Source organism: Macaca nemestrina, chromosome 16 (assembly GCF_043159975.1).
Source record: "Macaca nemestrina isolate mMacNem1 chromosome 16, mMacNem.hap1, whole genome shotgun sequence".
NCBI lineage: Eukaryota > Metazoa > Chordata > Mammalia > Primates > Cercopithecidae > Macaca > Macaca nemestrina.
Window position 1 is genome coordinate 104863622 of NC_092140.1, and position 25120 is coordinate 104888741.

Sequence of the window (25120 nt, forward strand, 5' to 3'; positions counted from 1 at the left end):
TGGTTTCTCGTATTATCTCCATTTTATAGATGAGAAAACTTCTGCTTTCTAAACTTCCTGTAAAGGTGCTGGCCGTGCCCTCCTAATGTACGGGCAAGGCTAGCTAGAGTCGAAGGTTCCTCCCAACCACTGCCTTTACCTCTAAAGAGAGGGGATTCTGACGCTTAGGGACAGCGCGTGGCCCTCCGAGGCCTGGGACTGGCTCACTGGGGCAGATCTGTCGCTGGAAGAAGCTGAGGTTCCCACCTGGGGATTCGCTCTGCTGAACAGCTTTGGCATCTCCCAGGTCCCGGACAGCCGGAACAACACACGGATGCTGGTACGCTGGGGAGAAGGGAGGCTCCCCAGGAAATCGCAGGACTCTGGCTGGGGCCAGGGAGGGGAGGGCAGAGGAGAGAAGCTCAAGGAGTGAAGCCTGTTGTGCTCTCAGTGTCTGGGAGGTGCAATCGCTTTTTGGACTCACTTTTGGGCCTCTTCTTGCCATCGTGATGTCAGGATTTGGGGGACCAAGATCCAGTCTCATTGGTGAAACGGAGGTGGAGTGGCCAGAGGACTAAACTCGAGTGCCCGCACTGCTCGGAGAGGCAGTAAGTCCGTTAAAGAAGGTGATGTAAAATCACAGTCTTCGGTCTAATTCTTGTTTTCCCACTTTTGATTGAAATACGAATTGAAGAAATATTTCACTTTCTCTCCACTTGAAGAAAAACGGCGTAAACACAGTGATGTACAGCCACGAATAGGCGCCAGCAAGAGTGGCAGGGAGACCGCAGTCCCACGGTGCGGTGCCCACAACTGCTCACTGTGGCAGGAGCATCAGACTTTAAGGAGCTGTGAGACAGCTATATTTTATGTGGAAATTTCCAGACTTTTAAACATCAGTGAGTCATTCAAACAAACAAATGAACAAGTATTTTTAAAGCTGCACATGGCCAGACTCGGCTCCTGGTACCAGTCTGAGACCTCTGAACTGGCCTTCAGCTAGAAAAGCTAGAGGCAGCCTTGTGATCTCAGGGGACCTGGCAGAGTGGGTGGGCTAGCGTCAAGGATGGGGTCAAAGCCCACCCCAAAGTAGAGGGCACACTTGGATGCCAAGGGGTCTGCCTGGGGCTTCACAGAGCCCACCGTCCTGGCCATCACAAATAACATGGTGTGCTTCATGAAAGTGCAAACAAAGTAGAAGGAGCCCCTTGGTGAAGGTGGGACTGGGTGCGTGCAACACAGGTGTAACAGTTAACATCACATCGCACCCAGAGCAAAAGAAAACAGGAAAAGCAAAAATACTTCGTTTAAGACTCAAGATAACTCATTTCCCATTTCTCATTTCATCATGATTTATACAATAAAACAACGGCTCTCACGGACTCTAACATCTCAGGAAAGCACCAAAACCATAGCAAGTGAATCGGGTATAAGCAACAGGGTAGTTTAGTTGGGGGTCACCCACATGGCTGTGGATGACAGGCACTGGTTTCCATTTCTTCTTCTCTGAAGGGGATTCCCTACCTCTGGGCTGGGAAGGGGACAGACGTTGAATAAAAATATCTGGGCACAATGAGAAAGGCATGGGCACGGCCTGAATTCCACAGAGAGCAGCAGCTAGAGCTCAACCATGGCTCCTGGAAATGCTCCATTTAAAAGCATACAAGAGTTAGAATCCTAAGATAGTGACAATATATTTTTCATAATTTCCTCCACTTTCGGCCATCAGAGTGGCCTTTGAAGTGCTCACTAGGTATCTCGGAGCAAACCTCGGGTCCGGGACCAGCGCTGGCAGCAGGCAGCACTCACGCCCACCTGCCCTGTCCCGTCCCCAGCCCTTGCTGCACAGGGATGGCATGTAGACTTCCCCTAATATCTGAGCTGGGAGGACAGGGCCATATTCCACGAGCAACAAACCTGTAAAGCAACAAACACATGAAAAATCCTGGGTCGCCCTCAAAAGGCTTCACGAGAGCCAGCCAGCCCCTATTTGACAAGATGCATAATTATTGCATGGAAGTCCTGTTTATGTAAGTGATCGCAATTAGTAATGATTTTCCACAGTATTTCAAGTATTTCAAGGGACAGCTTGAGGAAAACATGAGAGGATACCTCGGAAAGAAAGAAAATGCTCCTGGCCCCGCAGAGGCCGCGGGGACTCCCAGGCCGCTCACGCTGCGAGTGCTCGTGGCTCAGCTGTGTCCAAGACACACACGGTCTTCCTCTCCCCTCCCAGGGCCCTCGGCCAACGACCAGCCCAGAAAGGTTTGCTGGAGAAACCCTCTCCGGCCTGGACTTGCCCCAGCCTCCTTTCCTGTCAGTAAAGGGAGGGAGACCATTTGGCCTTAACAATCCTGACCCCCTCAAATCTGGATCTTGTGATTCAGCTCCCAAAGTCTCAGGGACCAGGGTCCCCTGCGTCAGGGTCAAGCTAGCCCCAAACTCTTGGTCTATCCACTCTAGCTTCTAACACCCCAGCATCTGGACCCGTGTGTAGCCTCCTTCACCCTCCAACACCCGGAACACAGGGCAGCCAAGTCCACTCGCGATGTCCATTGCCCAGAGCGGCGAGCCTCACAGACAGGACGGCCAGCACCGGGCTACAGGGACGGGGAAGGTAGACAACTGGACAGGGAGAGGGGAGCCATCCGCCGCCTCAGGAGCACTGGGAAGAGGGCCTCCCCACATTCCCAGACCCCACCACACCCCGGTCTCTCCCTCCCTGGCAGGGGTGGCCGGCACTCAGGCTCCAGCTGGAGTCCAAGCCACCTGGCCCAAAGGCTGACTCCCCCTGTGGGCTCTGGGGTGAGACCTTCATCCTGTCATTTGTAAACAGATAATCCATTCAGTCATCAACAAATGTTTATTAAGTTCCTGCCACGTGCCAGGCACTGTTTTAAGGGCTGGAAAAACAGCAGTAGAGAAAGCAATCAAAAATATTCCTGAGGTGTGCAGGCAAAAATGATTGGGGGTGGAGAGTGGGCATGGCACGGAGTAAATACCAGCAGCCACCTTACGGGGGTGTCGTGAGGACTGAAGTGGGTCATTTTGCATTAAGAGCGTGGCACAGGACCTGGTCCATAAGGGATGGACGCACAGTAATTACCATTAGCTGCGGGTCATAGGCCAAGACTAAAAAAGAGCCACATCAGCCTCAGGAGGCCTTGGGAACAGGGAAATCACCTGATGCTGGGAGGCTGGCTCTGGCCAGGCTCAGAGGAACCAGGGACCCTTTCAGGGGAAGATTCCCACCTACCACCTACCAACTAGGGTGGCAAGATAGCAAGTGCCTTCAAACACGAGCAAAAGCAAGATGCAAAAGGCCGCAGGACGAGTCCCAGTGACATATCCACAAATCGCAGGCAGAGAGCCTGTTAAAGGAAGGCCGTGTAAGTGTGCTCAGTCAGTGGAAAGTGGACTTGCTCCAGGAAGGCCGCAGCCTCATCCTGGCCTGCGTCACCTGCCCCGCGCACACGGCAAGTCCGGGGCAGGTCCTGGGCACGCGGCAGGTCCGTGTCCCCATCTCACTCACTCATCGTCCCTCAGAGAAAACCGCAGTCGCTGCCTCCTCTGCCAAAACAACAGAAATAGCTACTCCAGTGTCCCAGGTGTCTTCCCACACACAAACGTGCAATGTGATACTTGCTGAACACCAGGGCCTCTGAAAAGCAGGAAGGTAATTAGCCGGGCGTGGTGGCGGCGCCTATAATCCCAGCTACCAGGAGGCTGAGGCAGGAGAATCACCGGAACCCGGGAGGCAGAGGCTGCAGTGAGCCAAGATCGCGCCACTGCACTCCAGCCTGGGTGACAGAGCAAGACTCCGTCTCATAAAAAAAGAAAGAAAGAAAGAAAGAAAGAAAGAAAGAAAGAAAGAAAGAAAGAAAGAAAGAAAGAAAGAAAGAAAGAAAGAAAGAAAGAAAGAAAGAAAAAAGAAACGCAGGAAGGTCTCCGCTGGGCAGCAGGGACGGATACAGCTCGACCTGACTCCTACGAGGTGAAAGGCCGCCCCAACTTGACAGAAACCTTTTGATTTCCCCCAGCGGTTCAAACAGATTTACTGGGCAACAAGTCTTTGAATATTGACTTTCAAATGAAAATAAACACAGCGAGGCAGCTCCACGTCAGCAGATATGTCCCAGCATGCTGATGCCGCTGGGTGAGCAGTGGGGAGCCCAGGCCGGAGGAAGAACACGCAGCAGGGCCCGCACCGAGTTCTGCAGGTGCCCCTTCCTTTTCATTAACATGAAGCTCCCAGACAGATTCCCACCTATGCCTCATACCTCTTAAAAACGCAGCCTCAGCCGGGCGCGGTGGCTCAAGCCTGTAATCCCAGCACTTTGGGAGGCCGAGACAGGCGGATCACGAGGTCAGGAGATCGAGACCATCCTGGCTGACCCGGTGAAACCCCGTCTCTACTGAAAATACAAAAAACATTAGCCCCCAGCTACTCGGGAGGCTGAGGCAGGAGAACGGCGGGAACCCGGGAGGTGGAGCTTGCAGTGAGCTGAGATCGCGCCACTCCACTCCAGCCTGGGCCACAGAGCGAGACTCCGTCTCAAAAAAAAAAAAATTACCTGTGTGTGGTGGCGGCGCCTGTAGTCCCAGCTACTTGGAGACTGAGGTGGGAGGACCGCTCGAGCCCAGGAGTTCAAGACGTCAGTGAGCTTTGATCACACAGCTACATTCCAACCTGGGCAGCAGAGTGAGACCTCGACTCTAAAAATCTTAAGTAATTAATTTATATGTATATATTATATTTATATAAACCAGGCACTGTTTTAGGTGTTGGAGAAACAGCAGTAGGTAAAACAATCAAAAATATTCCTGAGGTGTGCAGGCAACAATGACTGGGGGTGGAGAGCAGGCATGGCACGGAATAAATATTAGCGCCCACTTTACATGGGCGTCCTGAGGACTGAAGTGGGTCATTTTGCATAAAGTGGGTGGCACAGGACCTGGCCCATAGTAAGGGATTGACACACAGTAGGTCTATACACAGGCAGGCTCCACGGTGTGTTCAATATCACATATTATCATTTAATAATGTTTAAAATTAATACATAAAAATATATTTTAAAATATATTAAAAAACATTTTAAAAGTTACAAAATTATTTTTATATTATATTATTTTGTAGGCTAGATAATATATAATTGTATAATAGATAATATATGATATTTCATTATATATTCTATTATAGATTATAGATATAGATTATACTATATGTACTATAGTATATAATGATAATATATAATACTATACTGTATATACTATCACATGTATTATAGTATAATATATTACAGTATATCATATATTACAGTATTATATAATATATATTATGTAGTTACATATATAAAAATATATATGGGCAGGCTCCATGGTATATCCTGTATAGTCCACAGTATCCAACAGTCTTCGTAAATAACCATCTCCCACTGCTAACAGCAGAAAGTAAAATACTCTAGAAAAAATAACGAGAAGCAAATATTGTAGTTGCTGAAGTGTTTGCTAGTTTCCAAGCATTAAATATGTACACCGTGATCACTTTCGAACGGGCTTATCATGTTTTTAACCCAGTGATAAGATCAAAAAGTATTTTCTTAGCTTATATCTATATTTTCCACTTAACACACTTTATAAAATAAAATTGTTTCTATTAGATATGTGCTTATTTTGACTCTGGGCATTAATTTAACAACCTGCAACTTTTAAAGCAGAAGAGACAATTTGTTTCCATCTAGACCGACCATATCATCAGCATGGAGTCAGCTTCCCCCTGGACTATAACATCACGTCATCCTTCCAAAAGAGCTCCGGACAGTCTTTCTTTTACTTCAGTTCGTTTTTGTTTGTTCGTTGTTGAGACAGGGTCTCGCTCTATCACCCAGGCTGGAGTCCAGTGGTGCGATCTCAGCTTACTGCAACCTCCACCTCCCGGGCTCAAGTGATCCTCCCACCTCAGCCTCCCGAGCAGCTGGGACCACAGGCGTGCACCACAATGCCATGCTACTTTTCTGTATTTTTGGAAGAGGTGGGGTTTCACCATGTTGCTCAGGCTGGTCTCGAACTCCTGAGCTCAAGCAATCCACCTGCTGTGGCCTCCCAATGTTCTGGGATCACAGCCCTCATCTCGCTCTATCGCCAGGCTGGAGTACAGTGGTGCGATCTTGGCTCACTGCAACCTCCGCCTCCCAGGTTCAAGTGCTTCCCCTGCCTCAGCCTCCCGAGTAGCTGGGACTACAGGCATGCGCTACACCAAGGCCGGCTAGTTTTGTTTTTTGTTTTTTGTTTTTGTTTTTTTTCATATTTTAGCAGAGACGGGGTTTCACCATGTTGGCCAGGATGGTCTCCACCTCCTGACCTGATGATCCCCCCGCCTCAGCCTCCCAAAATCTGTAAGGCCTCCCTTTACACCTGTAAAGGATTACAGGCGTGAGCCACTGCGCCCGGCCATCTTTCTTTTAAATAGGGATTTGAGATTCTACGTTTTAAGTTTAGAGGAAAGTGAGGGTTAAAACTATTTTAGGAACCAAATTAAGAATGTGGATGTTGGGATGCTGCCACATTGATTGTTGCAAACTGAGACAATGTTTTCCGGTAACACTTTAATAATCATTTTAAAGATCAATAGACCCGACATTGGCAAGCTTAAAATCCTACTGTGCTAACACATGGCTCCTGAAGGTGTACTGATGCCACTCAGCAAAACGGTACCAAGAGCCGGAAAGGGGCTTATATCTAGTAATTCCCTATTAACGACCTTGCCCTGAAGAAAGTCACAAAAAGCTTGGAAGAATGAGACAGAGGGATGATCAACCAAGTTTAACTTACAATCGCACCGTACTGGAAGTAGCAATAAGATCATTATTTTCTATGTGATATTTGACTTAGTTGATACATCCACTTGACAGACTCTTACACAGCCACTAGAAAGTATGAAATGTTGATTAATATAAGTAGAATATGAACTGTATCTATAAAGACACACTATCATTACAATTATAAATATTACATGAGAAAAAAAGCTGGAGGTAAATACATTAAAATGTAAAAAATGGGTATTAGTGGAATTGAATTAGGCATATCTTCCTCTTTGTAGCATGCAAACTTTATTAATATGTATAATTAATATTTTTTAAAGGGAGGGTTTCTGTCCTAAAGAATCCTGGAAGGAAAACTGTGGCTGGCCGCGCCCTGGGGACAGAGCATCGAGTACGTCAACGTCGAAACAGGGATGCTGGGGCTGCCCCTGCGCTCTCCCACATCGCACAGTTCATCAGGAAGTCACGGACCAAGCTGTTAACAAGAACTGCATTTTCCTGCACTGCTGGAAGAACACACCAGGTGACCTCCCCATCCACTCCCTAACACCGAAGTCAAAATCACAACACAGCTAGATCCCAGCCTTCCAGACTTAGAGACATTACGAAGCAGAAACATTTACTTCTTTGAAAAAATGCACGGCCAGGCACGGTGGCTCATGTCTGTAATCCCAGCACTTTGGGAGGCCAAGGCAGGCAGATCACCTGAGGTGAGTTTGAGACCAGCTTGGCCAACATGGTGAAACCCCGTCTCTACTAAAAATACAAAAATTATCCGGACGTAGCAGTGGGCACCTGTAATCCCAGCTACCTGGGAGGCTGAGGCAGGAGAATCACTTGCACCCAGGAGGCAAAGGTTGCAGTGAGCCGAGATCAGTGAGCCAACAATCCAGCCTGGGTGACAAGAACAAAACTCCGTCTCAAAAGAAAAAACTACCATCTTCCATTGGCAGGTGGCTGTGAAGGGAAAAGCCAAAATGCCCAAACTCAAAGGTAAAGTAGAAATTCAGGCTAACGCTGACCTTGAGCCAGGCTTCCTGACAAAGATCGAAGCCTGTCGCCTTCTAACATTCTGCTCCAGCACACGTAACTTCATACTCCACCCCACAAGGTAGAGGCCGAAGAGAACAAATCATGGTGAGTGCTTTCCTAATGCTCCTGCAGGTCCCACAATGTCTGAGACACAGGCAGGTCACAGCCTCGTCCATCACCGCAGGGCCTGCCGGCACAGACCGTGCCAATAACCTGCCGTTCGTGGACGCTGCGGGGACCCACAACGCTGGCCATGTTTAGTCCTCACCTGCAGACAGACTGAACGCAATGAGGATGCCCTCCTCTTCTAAAACTTTATTTCACTGTCCTTATTATGTTTTGACTTAGCATTTTCTCAAGTCCTATTTGGTCACAGAAGAACCTAAATACATAATTACAGATTAAGAGAAAAACTTGCCTGTCTCTTGAATGTATAACATTTTTCATTACTTGCTCATATTATATCTTTGAAGCTACACGTACTATTAAAAAAAAGCCAAGCAAATAAATAAAAATACAGTTTCCCAGAAATAAGACCTCAGGCCCATTCTGTAAGCACACTATTCGAATAAAGCAAGAACAAGCCATCGGAAAAGTAAGGGTTGTGGCAGGAAACTAGTAGAACATTAGGACAGAAGGTTTCCACACTTCGCAAGTGAAAACCGAAGGCTCGTGCTTCCAGGTGACCTCGGGAGTGCGTGAGGTGGGCTTGCCCCAGTCCATCCGGGGTCCCACGCACCTTAGCAATGTCATACCACTCAGCAACAAATTACCAATCAACACAACCGCACAGACAACGTCAAGTTCGTTTTATTCTGCGAAAGAAACCAAACTCAAAAGGCTGCATCATGCATGATTCCATTTTACATAACATTCTGGAGAAGGCAAAACTATTGGGACAAAAAACAGATCAGTGGTGGGCAAGGCCTGGGGAAGGGTGGGAGGAAGTTCGCGGCAAAGGGAAGGAGGAGCTCTGTGCTCTGAACCCCGACGGTGACTCCGGTTTCATACGTGACTGTATGCATCTGTCACATAGCACATCAGACACATAGCACTGAATGCTGAAATGAGTGAATTTTCTTGTATGTAAATTATATCTTAGTAAACCCGATTTTACAATTTTTAAAGAAAAAAAAAATACGTATGGCCGTGCGTGGTGGCTCACTCCTGTAATTGCAGCACTTTGGGAGTCTGAAGCGGGCAGATCACCTGGGGTCAGGAGTTCAAGACCAGCCTGGCCGACATGCTGAAACCCCGTCTCTACTAAAAATACAAAACTTAGCACTTAGCCGGGCGTGGTGGTGGGCGCCTATAATCCCAGTTACTTGGGAGGCTGAGGTAGGAGAATCACTTTAACCCGGGAGGCAGAGGTTACAGTGAGTCGAGATCACGCCACTGCACTCCAGCCTGGGCGACAGAGTGAGACTCCATCTCAAAAGGAAAAAGAAAAACCACATACAACAGAAAAAGTGTTAACTCCAGTTTCCCTGCACATTCCTGAATATTCTCAGGGCTGGCCATCCCATGTGCCCAGAGCTGCCTGAACCCCCACACCCACCCCTACCAAAAGAAGGAATATTCTGAGTCTCAGTGAACCAAGACCGAAAGTCCAACAAGCTTCTATCCTTTAAGAAAACAAATTTCCAAAGAACACGACTTCCTGTAATTACTGACAGTGTCTGAAAGTCCTTTTCAAAATGACTAGCATGCTCTCCATTTTAAAGGTATAGTTGAGATGCAAATTCTGATCACCTACATAGACAATATCAATTTAACTTCTCAATTTCAGCTATTGTTCTGACTTTGTGTAAGGAAACCCCATTTAAACTTCATAACTCTATAAAGCATTCCCATGGCTCCCACCAGCTACTGTGATCTCCATTTTAAGTTCCAGAGATTAGATAAGGCCTCTATATAGTGGCTAATGAGCCTTAATGTGCTTTAGAAGTCAAGGCTTGAGACCAGCTTTTCAGAGTACACTTATTTTTCCAGCACAGTAGGTTTTCTTGCCAGGCAAGATTTGATTTCAAAATTGCACTAAGTTCTAGAAATTCAGGTTTCTTTCTTGCATGCTCCCACATTTCAGCAGAGTGACCCAGGCTCCCCACCCTCTAGGGCTGGGTAGAAGACAATCCACGGGGAAAACGTACTCCCATTGCTGGGCTTTGCCCCTTGGGGCTGGGCAGATCCAACAGGGGGATTATTTTTAGTTGAAGCATTGTGGCAAGCTGTGTGTGTGTGTGTGTGTGTGTGTGTGTGTGTGTGCGCGCGCGCGCGCGCATGCTCAAGCTCTGCCTCCTGCTTTTGAACAATTCCCTAAAGTAATAATTTTCTTTTTATAAGAAAACCACAGCAACATATTTTATAAGAAAGCTATAGCAACATAGATGGCACTGGAGATCATTATATTAAGCGAAATAAGCCAGGCACAGAAAGACGAAGATCCCATGTTCTCACCCATGTAGGGGAGCTAAAGCAGTGGGTCTCATGGAGGTAGAGAGTGGAATGGTGGACACCCGCGGCCAAGTTACCAGGAAGGGAGGGAGGGATGAAGAGAAGCTGGTTAATGAGTACAAAATACAGTTAGCTAGAAGGAGTAAGTTCTAGCATTCAATAGTACAGTAGGGAAATTAGAGTTAATCATTTTATATATTTCAAAATAGCTAGAAGATGTATAATGTTCCTAACACAATAAAAGATAAACATGTGAGGTTCTGGATATCCTAATACACCGGGATTTGACCATACACACACTGAACACACAAATCAACCTCACACGAATCCCAAATATGTACAATTAAGATACAGCAATTAATTCTTTAAAAAAAAGAAAACTGTCTCCAAGTAGCCTAGACGGATTTTTCTACACTGAGAACCTTCCCTTGTATAAATCAGAAAAAGGAGCTGTGAGAGCTGCTAAGCGGGTGCCACTGGCAAGAAGTCTGTGGACCCTGAGTTGAGGCAGCGTCACGGCGCGGCTGAGTGGTTGCAGCCCGGTGGAGGCTGCGGATTTTGGGAAGCTCAGCTTTAATGGAATTCTCAGATGGAAGCTTCTTTCAGGTTTGCCATCAAATGGTGACTATCACAATATTTTAGGTCTAAAAATTATACGTCTCATTTGAGGTCAGGAGTTCAAGACCAGCCTGGCCAACATGGTGAAACCCTGTTTCTACTAAAAATACAAAAATCAGCTGGGTGTGGTGGCAGATGCCTGTAATCCCAACTACTTGGGATGCTGAGGCACGAGAATCGCTTGAAGCTAGGAGGCAGAGGTTACAGCGAGCCAAGATAGTGCCACTGCACTCCAGCCTGGGCAATAGAGCAAGACTGACTCTGTCTCAAAAAAAATAAAAATAAAAAATTGTATGTCTTCTATCTGATATAACCCTGAGCAAATCATACAGCAGGAAATATTCTAAAGTTTTAAATAAAAACCATGATACAAAATTCTATTTACAGTATAATCTCAAATGCATTAGAGAAAGAGAAAATAAACAGGAGAAGTGGAAACATAAATACACAAAAATCTTAAGTATTTTTGGAATAATGAAGCTAAACAAGATTGTCCTAAACTTTCTTTACAATACAGAGATGTTTAATTAGGTAAGATACAAGTTTAACATTATATTTTGTTAGAAACACTAATGTACTTTAACAAACATGTGGTGCAGCATTTGGGGGTTTCATTTACTTGTTTGTTTGGTAAACCTGAGACACTAACATGCACTAGTTTTGTTGTTGTTGTTTTTGAGGCAAGATCTCAGTCTGTCGCCCAGGCTGGAGTGCAGTGGCTTCATCTCGGCTCACTGCAACCTTCACATCCTGGGTTCAAGTGATTCTCATGCCTCAGCCTCTCGAGTAGCTGGAATTACAGGCATACACCACCACGCCTAGCTAATTTTTTGTATTTTCAGTAGAGATGAGGTTTTGCCATGTTGCCCAAGCTGGTCTTGAACTACTGAGCTCAGGTAATCTGCCCACAATGGCCTCCCAAAGTGCTGGGATTACAGGTGTGGACCACCACACCCAGCCTATGCACTAGTTTTAAAATTCAGAGGATTAAATTTGCTCTACATCATATAAAGAAATGTGTAGGCTGGGCGCAATGGCTCATGCCTGTAATCCCAGGACTTGGGGAGGCGGAGGCAGGTGGATCACTCTAGTGAGAGGTCAGGAGTCAGACAGCAGCCAGGCCAACATGGTGAAACCCCATCTCTACTAAAAAAAAGTACACAAAAAATTAGCCGTGTGTGGTGGCACATGCCTGTAATCCCAGCTACACAGGAGGCTGAGGCATGAGAATCCCTTGAACCCAGGAGGTGAAGCTTGCAGTGAGCCGAGATCACACCACTGCACTCCAGCCAGGGTGACAAAGCGAGACTCCATCTCAAAGAAAAAAAAAAAAAAGAAAGAAAAGAAATGTGTAAACATGCCCAAGAAAATCAGTCAACTGGCAAAAATGAACTGTTGATTTTTTTTTCTTACTCATCTTTCCTTCTGATTCATTTCATTCTCCTACTAAATACCTTCCTTGCAGGATTCTAATCAGGACATAGATTGAAATCCAAACCCTTTAGTTCATTTTTTTTATAATTATTTTTTCCTCAGGTCTCACAATCTGTTTTTTTTTTTTTTTTTTTTTTTTTGAGAAGCCTCCCAAGTAGCTGGAACCATAGGCACATGCCACCACACCCGGCTAAGTTTTTGTATTTTCAGTAGAGATGAGGTCTCACCATGTTGGCCAGGCTGGTCTTGACCTCCCGAGCTCGAGCAATCCGCCCACCTCAGCCTCCCAGTGCTGGGATTACAGGCGTGAGCCACCGCGCCCAGCCTTCATCTTTATTTCTTTAAAGAAACACTTAAATGGTGCTTCTCTTCATGTACTCCTCTAAGCACTGTATATGACTCAATTCACCTAAGTAATTCTTCAGGTTGGTATTCAGAGCATGCTGACTTGGTTTCCACCTTGGACCAGCCTTTCCTACCTTTCCAATGGGTCATGTGGCCTTAAGAACATCCTCAAAGGGATCTCTCGTCTCGTTCATCTCTTCCTGAGACACAATCCTCCCACCCCCATTCCCAAAATCTACTTGTCAAAAGTCCAGACAAGCTCTAATCCTACCTGCATTAAACCTTCCCGAAGACTCCCGGTCAGAACTATTCCTACCCACTCCTCGCTCTGGTACTGGAGGTACAACCATTTCTGAAGCGTATAAACTCTCATAGGAATTAAACCTACTAGTTTACATCATCCTTCTCTAGTTTCCTCTCCTCATGCGGCCTGGCTCTGTGTTCTACGTAATAGATGTGGCGCAACATGTCATGCTTTGTAAATATACTCATTTAATCTATAAAATAAAGATAGGCCATAGTCAAAGGGCCGTTTTCACCAGTGCCAACCATGTACAGAACATCATATGCTGCCCCATGCCATTCTTTATTACCAAAATTGTTATAAATGGCCACATTATAAAATAATTACCATTTCCTGAGCATTTTCTGTGTGCCAAGTACCATGTAAGCACTTCACATGCCTTCTAAGTTCACATATTCCCCCCAGATTACTCTTTAGCAGAAAAACTTGCCTTATTGTCCAGGTCTATGATAATGTTCTCATATTACGGAGGGTTCACCACTTTGTAAAAAACAATATACTATTTGAGGGAGACACATTAACCAGAACTAATTCAATTAGGGTAGTTTTTGATGTTTATAGAAATCATATGATAAACTATCAAAAAAAATGGGATGGGGACACAAAGAAATTTAACATGGATAGATGAATTATTCCTAGGGAATGACTTTACAATTGTCACTGCCAAGAAATTTATAAATTAGCTATAGAAAGATTCTTTAAAAGAAAAAACTGGCCGGGCGCGGTGGCTCAAGCCTGTAATCCCAGCACTTTGGGAGGCCGAGACGGGTGGATCACGAGGTCAGGAGATCACGAGGTCAGGAGATCCTGGCTAACACGGTAAAACCCCGTCTCTACTAAGAAATACAAAAAACTAGCCGGGCGAGGTGGCCGGCGCCTGTAGTCCCAGCTACCTGGGAGGCTGAGGCCGGAGAATGGTGTGAACCCGGGAGGCGGAGCTTGCAGTGAGCTGAGATCCGGCCACTGCACTCCAGCCTGGGCTACAGAGTGAGACTCTGTCTCAAAGAAAAAAAGAAAAAACACCACCACAGCAAGTTGCCGTGCGATGGAATCACAAGTTACAAGAGGAAAAAACACCTAAATGTTTGAGAATTAGTCTTTGAGGCTGGGAATAAAATGTGCAGTGCCAGCATTCTAGATGGGTTCAAAAAGCCCTGCATAGCAAACATCTCCAGGAGGCAAAGGTAACGTGGTCTGGGAACTCTGTCTAGAGAGACTCAAAAAGTGACTGTAATGAAGACAAACGTGCTGAAGTTGGAGATATCAGCCCAGAGTTTGAACAAAAGCATTCTGTGAAATGTGAAAGTAGAAATATTATAATAATAGATCACTTATTCGTATTTCAATCACATTATATAACTAAATGCTTTCCTTAAAAACTAAACTCATGGCCAGGCGCAGTGGCTCATGCCTTGGGAGCCTGAGGCTCAAGAATCGCTTGAACTTAGGAGGCGGAGGTTGCAGTGAGCCAAGATCACACCACTGAACTCCAGCCTGGGTGACAGAGCGAGACTCTATCTCAAAAAAAAACACAAAAAACAAAAACAAAAAAACCCCTAAACTCTTGCAGGTCACAGTGGCTCAGGCCTGTAATCCCAGCACTTCGAGAGGCCAAGATCAGGAGTTTGAGACCAGCCTGGCTAACATGGTGAAACCCTCTCTCTACTAAAAATGCAAAAATTAGCTGGGCGTGGTGGTGCACAGGTAACCCCAGCTACTCCGCAGGCTGAGACACGAGAATCGCTTGAATCCAGGAGGTGGAGGCTGCAATGAGCCGAGATCACACCACTGCACTCCAGCCTGAGTCAACTGAGTGACTCTGTCTCAAAAATATAAAAAATAAAACTAAATTCATGTGAAAGAAACTTCTCTGCCAAGACCAGGCCTGGAGAGCGTCTGTACTCTTCAGAAGCAACTCCTCTTGCAGCACCCGCAACTGAGTAAGAACAGAAATGGGTGTCACTGGGAACTCATTAGGAGACCTCGTGTCTCTTTAAAGGCCCTTCAACTTCATACAAACTCCACCATATCAGGAGATAGAGGATAATATATTAGAAAGAGATAAGAAGTTGAAAAACAGTCGTCTCCTTGTGTTGTTGCCACACCCATTTGTTTAATGAATTTTTAGCAAATTGAGAAATTTAACAATTTAAAGAAATGTTAGAGTCAGAGAGACCTAAAACCTCCATCTTCTGTATTTGACCCAAATCTGAGAGCAGCAACCGACCAGAGAACACACACAGCCTCTTTGGTTTGCTTCCAAATTCTCAGCTAGAATATCAACAGAGCAACAACGTAAAATTGCAGATCTCAGAACACAAAATATCAAGGAAAGATACTGGGAATAAGGACTCTTTTAGTTTTAGGTAAATTTGCATAAACCTTCTAGCAGTAAGTGCAGCCTTTGAAAAGACAAGGGTATGCCTCGGGATTCTTCAACAGGGCGGGGCCTGTGCCGTGGGCACAGGAGCTCCAGGAGCGGGATGCCTGGAAAGAGGGCCAAGCCACAGGGGCTGCTCCCAGCTCCACCTGGAGGGACCACTCACCTCCCCAGGCTCATCCCACTGTGCAAACAACCCTCACGAGGATTTCTCTTTTTTAAAGTAAAGTTGTTGGAAAGGCTACATGCAACTGAAAAGTTTTCTTTTTGATGATTTAAGCTTTTTTGCTCAATTATATATGAGAATAATAATATAATCTCTCATTTGATAAGATGACAAAATAGTATTAGCAGCCCAGAAAACCTATTTTTGCTAAAACTGTTAATGCCTCTAAAATACAACATTGTCACCAGAATCCCCAGTGGCCTCGTGGACAAGGCACTGGTCTCCTAAAACAGAACATTGTCGCACTAGTCTGATGAGAACCCAGTATAGAGGGCGTTTTGAGGACCACATTTCCTATCACATAAAATAAAATCCTGCCCTTGAAGATGCAAAATGCCCACACCTGCTACTGCCCTGTATCCTCCGGAGAGGCTGGGAGACAACGTCTCAGGCCCCAGTGCCCTTCACTCACCTGAATGTGCATGGCGCCCTCTACTGCTTCTTGGATATTGGGGCAGCCACTGATGAGGGACAGTTGCTCTTCGGCACTCAGGGAGCCTTTCAGAGCACCTGCCTGCTCCAGCAACTTCATCTCCTTTCTGGAAAGGCAGAGAGAAGGATCACTGTGAGTATTCAATACCGCATTTAAAAACAAATAAATCTCAACATCAGGAATCATCAGGGAAATGCAAAGCAGAACCACAGCGAGATACCACCTCACACCCATTAGGGGCCACCAAAAATAGAAACTAGCAATTGTTGGCAAGGATGTGGAGAAACTGGAACCATTGTGCACTGCTGGTGAGACTGTGAAATACTGCAACCGCTACGGAAAACAGATATGGCAGGTCCCAAAAACAGAATCACAGTGTGATCCAGCAACTCCACTTCTGGGTCTAAACCGAAAATAATGCAAAGCAGGGTCTGTAAGAGGTTTTTGTACACCCATGTGCACAGCAGCATTATTCACAATAGCCAAGAGCTAGAAGTAACATAAGCATCCATCAACAGATGAGCAGATAAACAAAATGTGGCACATACACACAACAGAATATTATTCAGCAGTAAAGAGGAAGGAAATTCTGTCACATGCACAAAATGGATGAACCTTGAGGACATTATGCTGAGTGAAATAAGCCAGTCACAAAGGAAAAATACTGTGATTCCACCTAGAAGAGGTATCTAGAGCAGTCAAAATAATAGAGGCAGACCAGGCCAGGTGGCTCACTCCTGTAATCCCAGCACTTTGGGAGGCTGAGGTGGATGGATCATTTGAGGTCAGCAGTTCAAGACCAGCCTGGCCAACATGGTGAAACCCCGTCTCTACTAAAAATACAAAAAAATAGCTGGGCGTGGTGCCGTGCACCTGTAATCCCAGCTACTCTGGAGGCTGAGGCAGAAGAATCGCTTGAACCCGGGAGGCAGAGGTTGCAGTGAGCTATGGTCGCACCACTGCACTCCAGCCTGAGCAACAGAGTGAGACTCTGTCTCAAAACACTAATAACAGAGACAGAACTAGAATGTTGGTAGCTGCCAGGGGCTGGGGGTTGAGGAATGGGGAGTTAAGGTTTAATGGGCACAGAGTTTCAGTTTGAGAAGATGAAAACATTCTGGAGATGAATGATGGTGATGGTAGCACAACCATGTAAATATGCGTAATACACTCAAAACATTAAGGTAAATTTTATTCTATACACTTTACCACAATTTAAAATCTTAATTACTTATTTTAAAATGAAACAATCCTCATGGCAGGGGGCAGGGTGGGGGGCATGCTGGAAACCAGTGGTTCTTAATCCTCTCCCTTGGGTCAGTCCCCTGGGATGGAAGGATTGGAAGAAGGTACCTTACGGCAGAGTGGGCTTTGTGGCGTGTGATCTGTGTGGTCTCCCGGGCCACCATGCTCAGAAGGGCCTGTGCTGGGTTTACTGCTCTGCTGTTAGCATCTTACAATTCTTTTTTTTTTTTTTTTTTTTTTTTTTGAGACGGAGTCTCGCTCTGTCGCCCAGGCTGGAGTGCAGTGGCGAGATCTCGGCTCACTGCAAGCTCCGCCTCCCGGGTTCACGCCATTCTCCTGCCTCAGCCTCCCGAGTAGCTGGGACTACAGGCGCCCACAACCGCGCCCGGCTAATTTTTTGTATTTTTAGTAGAGACGGGGTTTCACCGTGGTCTTGATCTCCTGACCTTGTGATCCGCCCGCTCGGCCTCCCAAAGTGCTGGGATTACAGGCGTGAGCCACCGTGCCCAGCAGCATCTTACAATTCTTAATATATTTTTGCTTTTGGGTTTTGTTTTGTTGTTGTCATTGTTGTTGTTGTTTAGATTTTTTGTTTGGTTTGGTTTGGTTTTTGAGACAGGATCCTGCTCTATCACCCAGGCTGGAGTGCAGTGGCACAATCATGACTCGCCATAGCCTTGACCTCCCGGGATCAAGTGATCCTCCCACTTCAGCCTCCCAAGTAGCGGGGACTACACAGGCATACCACCGCGCCTGACTCATTTTTTATATTTTTTGGTAGAGACGGGGTTTTGCCATGTTGCCCAGGCTGATCTCTAACTCCTGGGCTCAAGTGATCCTCCTGCCTTGGCCTCCCAAAGTGCTGGGATTATAGGCATGAGTCACAGCACCTGGCCCTAAGTTTTTTTTTAAAGGAAGGAGAGAATCTTTGAGAAGTTTTTCTCATATAAGTAATTTGGAAGATTCATAATATATCAGCTTAAAAAAAAATCTACCTATCTTAAAATAGGGCCACAAAACAGCTATCTTGTTTTGGAGAATTATAAGGACAAACATACTGATCCCTGCTCAGATCTTATCACCCACAAAACAACTCAGTGTTAAGTACCAAATATCCTGGACCACCATCCCCAGTGAGCCCGCATTTTTAAAATTCCATATAGAACAAATTCCTTGAATTAGAGGCTTATAAAGTTAGTGAGGCCAGCCACAGTGGCTCACGCCTGTAATTCCAGCACTTTGGGAGGCCAAGGCAGGCGGGTCACTTGAGGACGGGTTTGAGACCACCCTGGGCAACATGGTGAAACCTCATCTCTACAAAAAATACAAAAACTAGCTGGGCATGATGGTGCACACCTGTAGTCTCAGCCACTCGGGAGGCTGAGGTGGGAGAATCACTTGAGCCCAGGAGGTGGGGGCTGTAGTGAGCCATGATTGTGCCACGGTACTCCAACGTGGGGACAGAGTGAGACCCTGTCTCAAAAAACAAACAAGTGAAAAACAAAAATAAGTTAGTTAGTGAAAAATATACAAAACAAAATATGTGTCTTGGCCAGTTCATCTGGAAGTTTATTAGTTGCATAGGGTACTGTGAGGTGTCTTAGCAACAGATTAGAAATTTAAGATTTCTAAGGTAGATACCTAAAATCAAAAAATAACTGGTCCAAGGTAAGTGCCAGCAAATACATATTTGAAACATCATGGAGGGAAATATAACAAAAAGGGTCATGAGGAAAGGTTCCTCTATTAAGGTAAAATGGAAATGCAGACGCTCACGGGTCCTACAGGCTCCTGCGATTCTGCGTCAACAGCACTCAGCACGCTTCCCTGAACGCAGACTGTGCCTCTTAAGCGGCATTATTCAGGAACAAAGAGCACCACGCGATCCAAAGCTCATTTATCATCCACTGTGTAGCACGTTTTGATCCATCTTTGAAAATGTTGAGTGACACAACTCTGTAAACATACTACAAAACCACTGAACTGGACGCGTCAAATGAGTCAGCTGTGTGACATGTAAATTTATCTCAATAAAGCAGTAGCATTAGTATCTTATTGCGACTGTAACAAATTATCACAAACAGTGGCTTAAACAATACAAATATATTATCTTACAGTTCTGAAGGTCAGAAATCCCAAGTAGACTAACATCAAAGTGTCTGCAGGGAACGCACTCCTTCCGGAGGTTTCAGGGAGAATGTGTTCCTGGCCTGCCCCAGCTTCTAGAGGCTGCCTGCATCCGTGGCTATGACCCTTTCCCCCTCCACAGCCAGCCACCCCTGCCCCACCTGTTTCTGTCATCATGTCTCCTTCCTCCCTTTATCCCTCTAAGGACCCATGCGATTACATCAGGCCAAGCCAGCTATTCCAGGACAATCTCCCCATCTTGCCATTCTTAATTCAATTACATCTGCAACGTCTGTTTTGCCATATGAGGTTCTGGCTCATCCAAAGTTGCGCCAAAAATCTGGACATCTAACTGTGTTTGCAGGTATGTTGTTCTGGGGATGATACGCAATTTGCTCCTGCCAGGCACTTGGGGGTGCTACCAGCCAAGGAACCAACCTGAATTCTTGGCTTGGGGGTTTTTCAGATGACACAGGTAGTACGAATTTGAGCTCTGAAACTTTGAGGATCGCTCTATGGTTACAAATTCTCAAAGAAACTCTTCCTCCCCTCCACTCGGAGTCAATGCCCCCACCGGTGACCCTCCACTTAGGGGATCCAAGTTATTTTTTTTGCCAATGATGTAGCCCTTAGAGAACTCCAGCTTCTGTCAGGGGTCTCCAATTTGACTCCCATCTTGCACAGACTCAGGTTGGCTGTCACAATGGAAGCTCTAGATTAGCAAGACTAACTGGTAAACACCCTTCGAGCAGCCGCCCGCTGTGGCTGTCAAGCACCCCTTGGAACTGGTGCTCCAGAGGTAGGCCTCTGAAATTCTCCATTACTTTTCTGCCATGTGAGTTTACTACCATGACTTCCATGGACTGGACCCCACGTGGGAATCTGGGCCAATGGCAGAGGCCCATGGGCAGCTGGTGGTGGCTGCAGTAACCAGCCCAAAGGAAGCCTGAGCCCTGTAGCGACAGGGCGGTCAGAAATGCAGACCCCAGGCCAGGCGCGGTGGCTCACGCCTGTAATCCCAGCACTTTGGGAGGCCGAAGCGGGCAGATTACCTGAGCTCAGGAGTTTGAGACCAGCCTGGCAAACACGGTGAAACCCTGATTCTATTAAAAATACAAAAATTAGCCAGGTGTGGTTGCACACCCCTGTAATCCCAGCTACTTAGGAGGCTGAGGCAGGAGAATCACTTGAACCTGGGAGGTGGAAGTTTCAGTGAGCTGAGATCACGCCACTGCACTCCAGCCTGGGCGACAGAGCTAGACTCCGTCTCAAAAACGAAGAAGAAGAAGAAGAAGAGAAAGAAATGCAGACGTCCACAGTGGGCAGACTGGTTGAGGGCAGGAAGGAGCAACAGAAACACAGCCGGTAGTGGAGTCACCATGACTGCAGGCCATAAAAAGGCAGGACCTTAGGAAAGGACACAGCCGCCCTATAGCTGCCGTGAGCTGCCAGAGCCACTGTCTGACTGTCAGAGGCTCAGGTGTCCCCTGAACAATGTCTGTTTCTGAGACAAAGATGCAGCCGCAGATGGTGTCCTGTATCTTACTCCCTCGCCTGGTATCACAATCAGCCCTCATGGAGAGAGAAATCAGAGTACCGTCTTTTAGAGCCTGAAAGGGCCTAGCGCAGACTTTCTTTGGAGATTACAACACATTTGAATTTTTCAGTTTTTAACTGTACGATTTATATAAGTTTGACCTGCAGCAGTGGCTAAGCCTAGGAGTCAACATTGGTAAAAGACAACCACACTGCCCATAAATACAACCAGAAGAAAAACAGTCATATGGCAGAAAAGCGATTTGTAGCTACCAAACAGAAACTCGCTTCAGTTTAATTGAAAGTTTTCGGTGTTACAGAGGAATAAGTGAGATGTTTCATACTGTGCCTGTTGCTTTTCTAAGACCATTTCCTTTTCATAATGTATTTAAGAAATTTTAAATGTAGAAAGAATAATAAACATCCTTATATCTCCACCCTCCAGAACTAACCAACGCCAATCCTCTTTGTCACTTTTTAAGGAAGCAAAACCTAAATGAATCTCTTGGCGCCACCATCCCAGTCTCACCCAACCATCTTTCCACCGAACACACACAGGGTCTCTCGATGCCAAGGCCTGGGAGCATAGTGAGTAACCGTTGCGTCCTTCAGGAAACTATGTCTCAGCACCTGATGTGCTCAAAGCACCTGCTCCAAGCCTTAGGAGGCCACCTGTGTGTCTTCAAACCTTTCCACTAATCCAAAGCAAACTTTTGACCTTTTTTCCCAAAAGTACTGAGTGAGATTAGACAGATAACGGGAGAACAGGAGTCTCTTGTTCCTCGATCCTCCAGGGACCACCCCGGAATGAGAACATCCCATGGAGACAGCAAGCAGTGGCAAGAAAAGCCACCACCATTGGCCTCTTGCAGAGCAGACTCAGGCTGAGGAATGTGCAGTGGTGGTTCTGCCTCAGGCCCTTCCTCCCTGGGCAGCACGCACAGGTGAGACAGAGAACCTGGGCATGAGGGAGAGACACGGTCACACATTAACCCATTAGCCGACTGCAAACTCCAGGACCCTGCTGTGTGGTCCCGAGGGACCTCCAGTGAAAGCTGCAGAGGAGCTTCCCTACATCTGCAGACAGACCCGTGTTCTCTTCAGGGCCAACAAATCCACGTGCCACAAATCAAACCCAGCCTTTTGGCAACGTTTTGTCCCAGTTAGGTTAACTCCAATTTTTTTTTATTCTTTTGGAAGAACTTCTGACTCAAGCTTTGTAGAAGACATACATAAACACCTAGAAAAGATGTGCCAATCAACCGGGATTTTCAAATGCCACACACATACCAGGCTGTGGCACTGCCACACTTAACAGTTAACGTCAGGTTAGAGGCACCCGTAGAAGGCTGCAATGTGCAGGTCGACCTCTAGAGGTCAGCCTAACACTGGGACTCAAAATACTGGCTGCTACTCAGCAAAGTTAAATTTTTACTTAAAATTAGAGAAAAGGAAATGTTAAAAATTCTCAAGGTAGGACAGGGTATGGGTGATTTCAATTTTTTTTAATGCTTCCATTTTTGAAGTGTACTCAAAAGGAGCATGTATTTATTGTTTAAAAAGACTGAAGAAATTGGAACCTTCGTGCACTGCTGACGGGAATGTGAAAACGGCACAGCTGCTGTGGAAAACGTACGGTGGTAACTAAAAAAGTTAAAAATAGAGCCACCATATGATCCAGGAACCCCACTGCTGTACATATTTCCAAAAGAACTGAGGCGGGATGGCAAAGAGAGATTTGCACAGTCATGTTCATAGCATTGTTGTCAACAACAGAACAAAGAAGCAATCCAAAGTCCACCAATAGAGGGAGGGATAAACAAAACATGGTTTCACACCTATGGTGGAATCTTATTCGGCCCCACAGGGGAAGGAATCCTATCATATGTCATATGCCAGGCTGGAGTGCAGTGGTGCAATCTCAGCTCACTACAACCTCCACCTCCTGCCTCAGCTTCCCAAAGAGCTGGGACTACAGGAATGCGCCACCACACCCAAGAGATTTTTGTATTTTTTAGTAGAGGCGGGGTTTTCACTATATGTTGGCCAGGCTGGTCTCGAACTCCTGACCTCAGGGGATCCACCTGCCTTGGCCTCCCAAAGTGCTGGGATTACAAGTGTGACCCACCGCGCCCGGCCTAGGATGAATCTTTTACTTAACATTATGCTTAAGTGAAATAAGCCAGACACAAAAGGACAGATGCCATATGACTCCATTTACAAGAGGTCCCCAGAGCAGTCAAACTCATGGAGATAGAAAGCAGAATGGTGGATGCCAGGGGCTGGCAGAGGCATGAAAGGAGAGTTGTTTAACAGGCACAGAGTTCGGTTTTACAAGATGAAAGAGCTCTGCAGATTGATTGCACAACCATGTGATTGTACTTAATGCTACTCAACTATTAAACACATTAAAATGGCAAAGATGAGGCCGGGCATGGTGGCTCAGGCCTGTAATCCCAGCACTTTGGGAGGCCGAGGTGGGTGGATCACGAGGTCAGGAGATCGAGACCATCCTGGCCAACATGGTGAAATCCCATTTCTGCTAAAAATACAAAAAAAATTAGCTGGGTGTGCTTGTTCTTACTTTGTCCTTGTTTTGCTGTATAATGTTGAAGTGAAAGATTATCCTCATAATGAATTTCCAAGACTAATATTTACATTTACCATTTTTTAATGATGGAGAAAAAGTTATCTTACTTTGATAAGTTTGGCATATGACCTATCACATTTTTGCTGCTTTTGGTCACAGTTCTGTCTCTAGACTACTAGCAATAGACACATGCCATGAGTAACCTAACTACTTTAACACAGTGGTGTGAAGTGCTGCAGAAAATAACTCCTAGACAGCAAACCACAGTGTTTTGTGACATGTTAGAGAGAATGACAGAACTTTCTGTAGTTTTTTTTTTTTTTTTGAGATGGAGTCTCACTGGGTCACCTAGGCAGGAGTGCAGTGGTGTGATCTCAGCTCACGGCAACCTTCACCTCCAGGGTCCTAAGAGACTCTCCTGCCTCAACCTCCCAAATAGCTGGGATTACTGGCGTGCGCCACCACACCCGGCTAATTTGGTATTTTCAGTAGAGTCAGGGTTTCACCACGTTGGCCAGGCTCGTCTCAAACTCCTGACCTCAGGTGATCCACCTGCCTCGGCCTCCCAAAGTGCTGGGATTACAGGTGTGAGACACTGCACCCGACCTGTAGCATAACTATTCTGTTGTGCTGTTAAGTTACAGGGCTTTGACTCCTAGGTCTGAAAAAGGTGCCAATCCCTGATAAATCTTGAGCGCTGACACCAGTGGAAGCCTTGTCTTTAGACCCAGGAGAAGGTGACGTTCACCAAACACATGGCCACAAATCAAAACCATTCAGTCCCTCTAGGCCCACGTACCACTGAGGAAGAGGTGGGTGTGTGTGATTGTAACGGCCAATTTTGAGGGGTAAGATTAATCAGAGTATTTCTATAAATTAAACATTAATATCAAAAGCACACTGGCCTAATGGAAGGCCAGTGTCTAGGCCCGTGTCAGAATAACAGGGTTTTCTTGGAGCACTGATCTGCTCTTTAATATAAAATTACAAAAGGTTATAAAAAGTTTATGGAAATCTCACCTTACGGTCCAACTGATTAGATTTATTTATAAAGTTTTATTGAAATTAGCATTAACATTAATAATATACCACACAAAGGTAAAATTTGGTTTTCTCTTTTGAACAAAATTTTCACGTAAGAGATAAGAGATTTTTATTTACCTTTTCAGTAACACCACAGAAGAAAAAAATAGAGGGAAGGAGAAAGACAGATTTAGCTGGCCTCATGCTGTCTTTATTAGGTCTTAATGTTTAGGAAACCGAGTCTCCTATCAAAGAGAAAATATTTTTGTATTATAATTTTGGCCAAATGAATAACTGTTCTATAGTAACCTGTGATCCTATTTTGTGATATCAAGTGTCTTAAACCTTTGATATTTGACAGACTTCCCAAAAGCAAAATATCAAGTTCTAAATTATCTGACCTTGTCTACGGCCATACCACCCTGAACGCACCCGATCTCGTCTAAATTATCTGACCTTAAACTAACTTTTTCAGATATTAGTTTCCCTGAAGTCCAAGAGAGACATATTAGGCTTATTAGTTATGTTAGAATTATTCAAGCTGGGCATGGCGGCTCTTGCCTGTAATTGCAG

The 25120-nt window shown here is 45.8% G+C and overlaps 1 protein-coding gene across 3 annotated transcripts in view; it reads right to left on the minus strand.

The window, feature by feature from the left end:
- The window catches only part of LOC105490295 (crystallin lambda 1), a 112976-nt gene that overhangs the window by 61804 nt on the left and 26052 nt on the right, over positions 1–25120 (minus strand). For all 3 annotated transcript variants that reach the window (XM_011755791.3, XM_011755788.3, XM_071081682.1), the window contains one exon: positions 16006–16132. In XM_011755791.3, coding sequence (XP_011754093.1) covers positions 16006–16132 — 127 coding nt within the window. The remainder of the gene's footprint in view (positions 1–16005; positions 16133–25120) is intronic.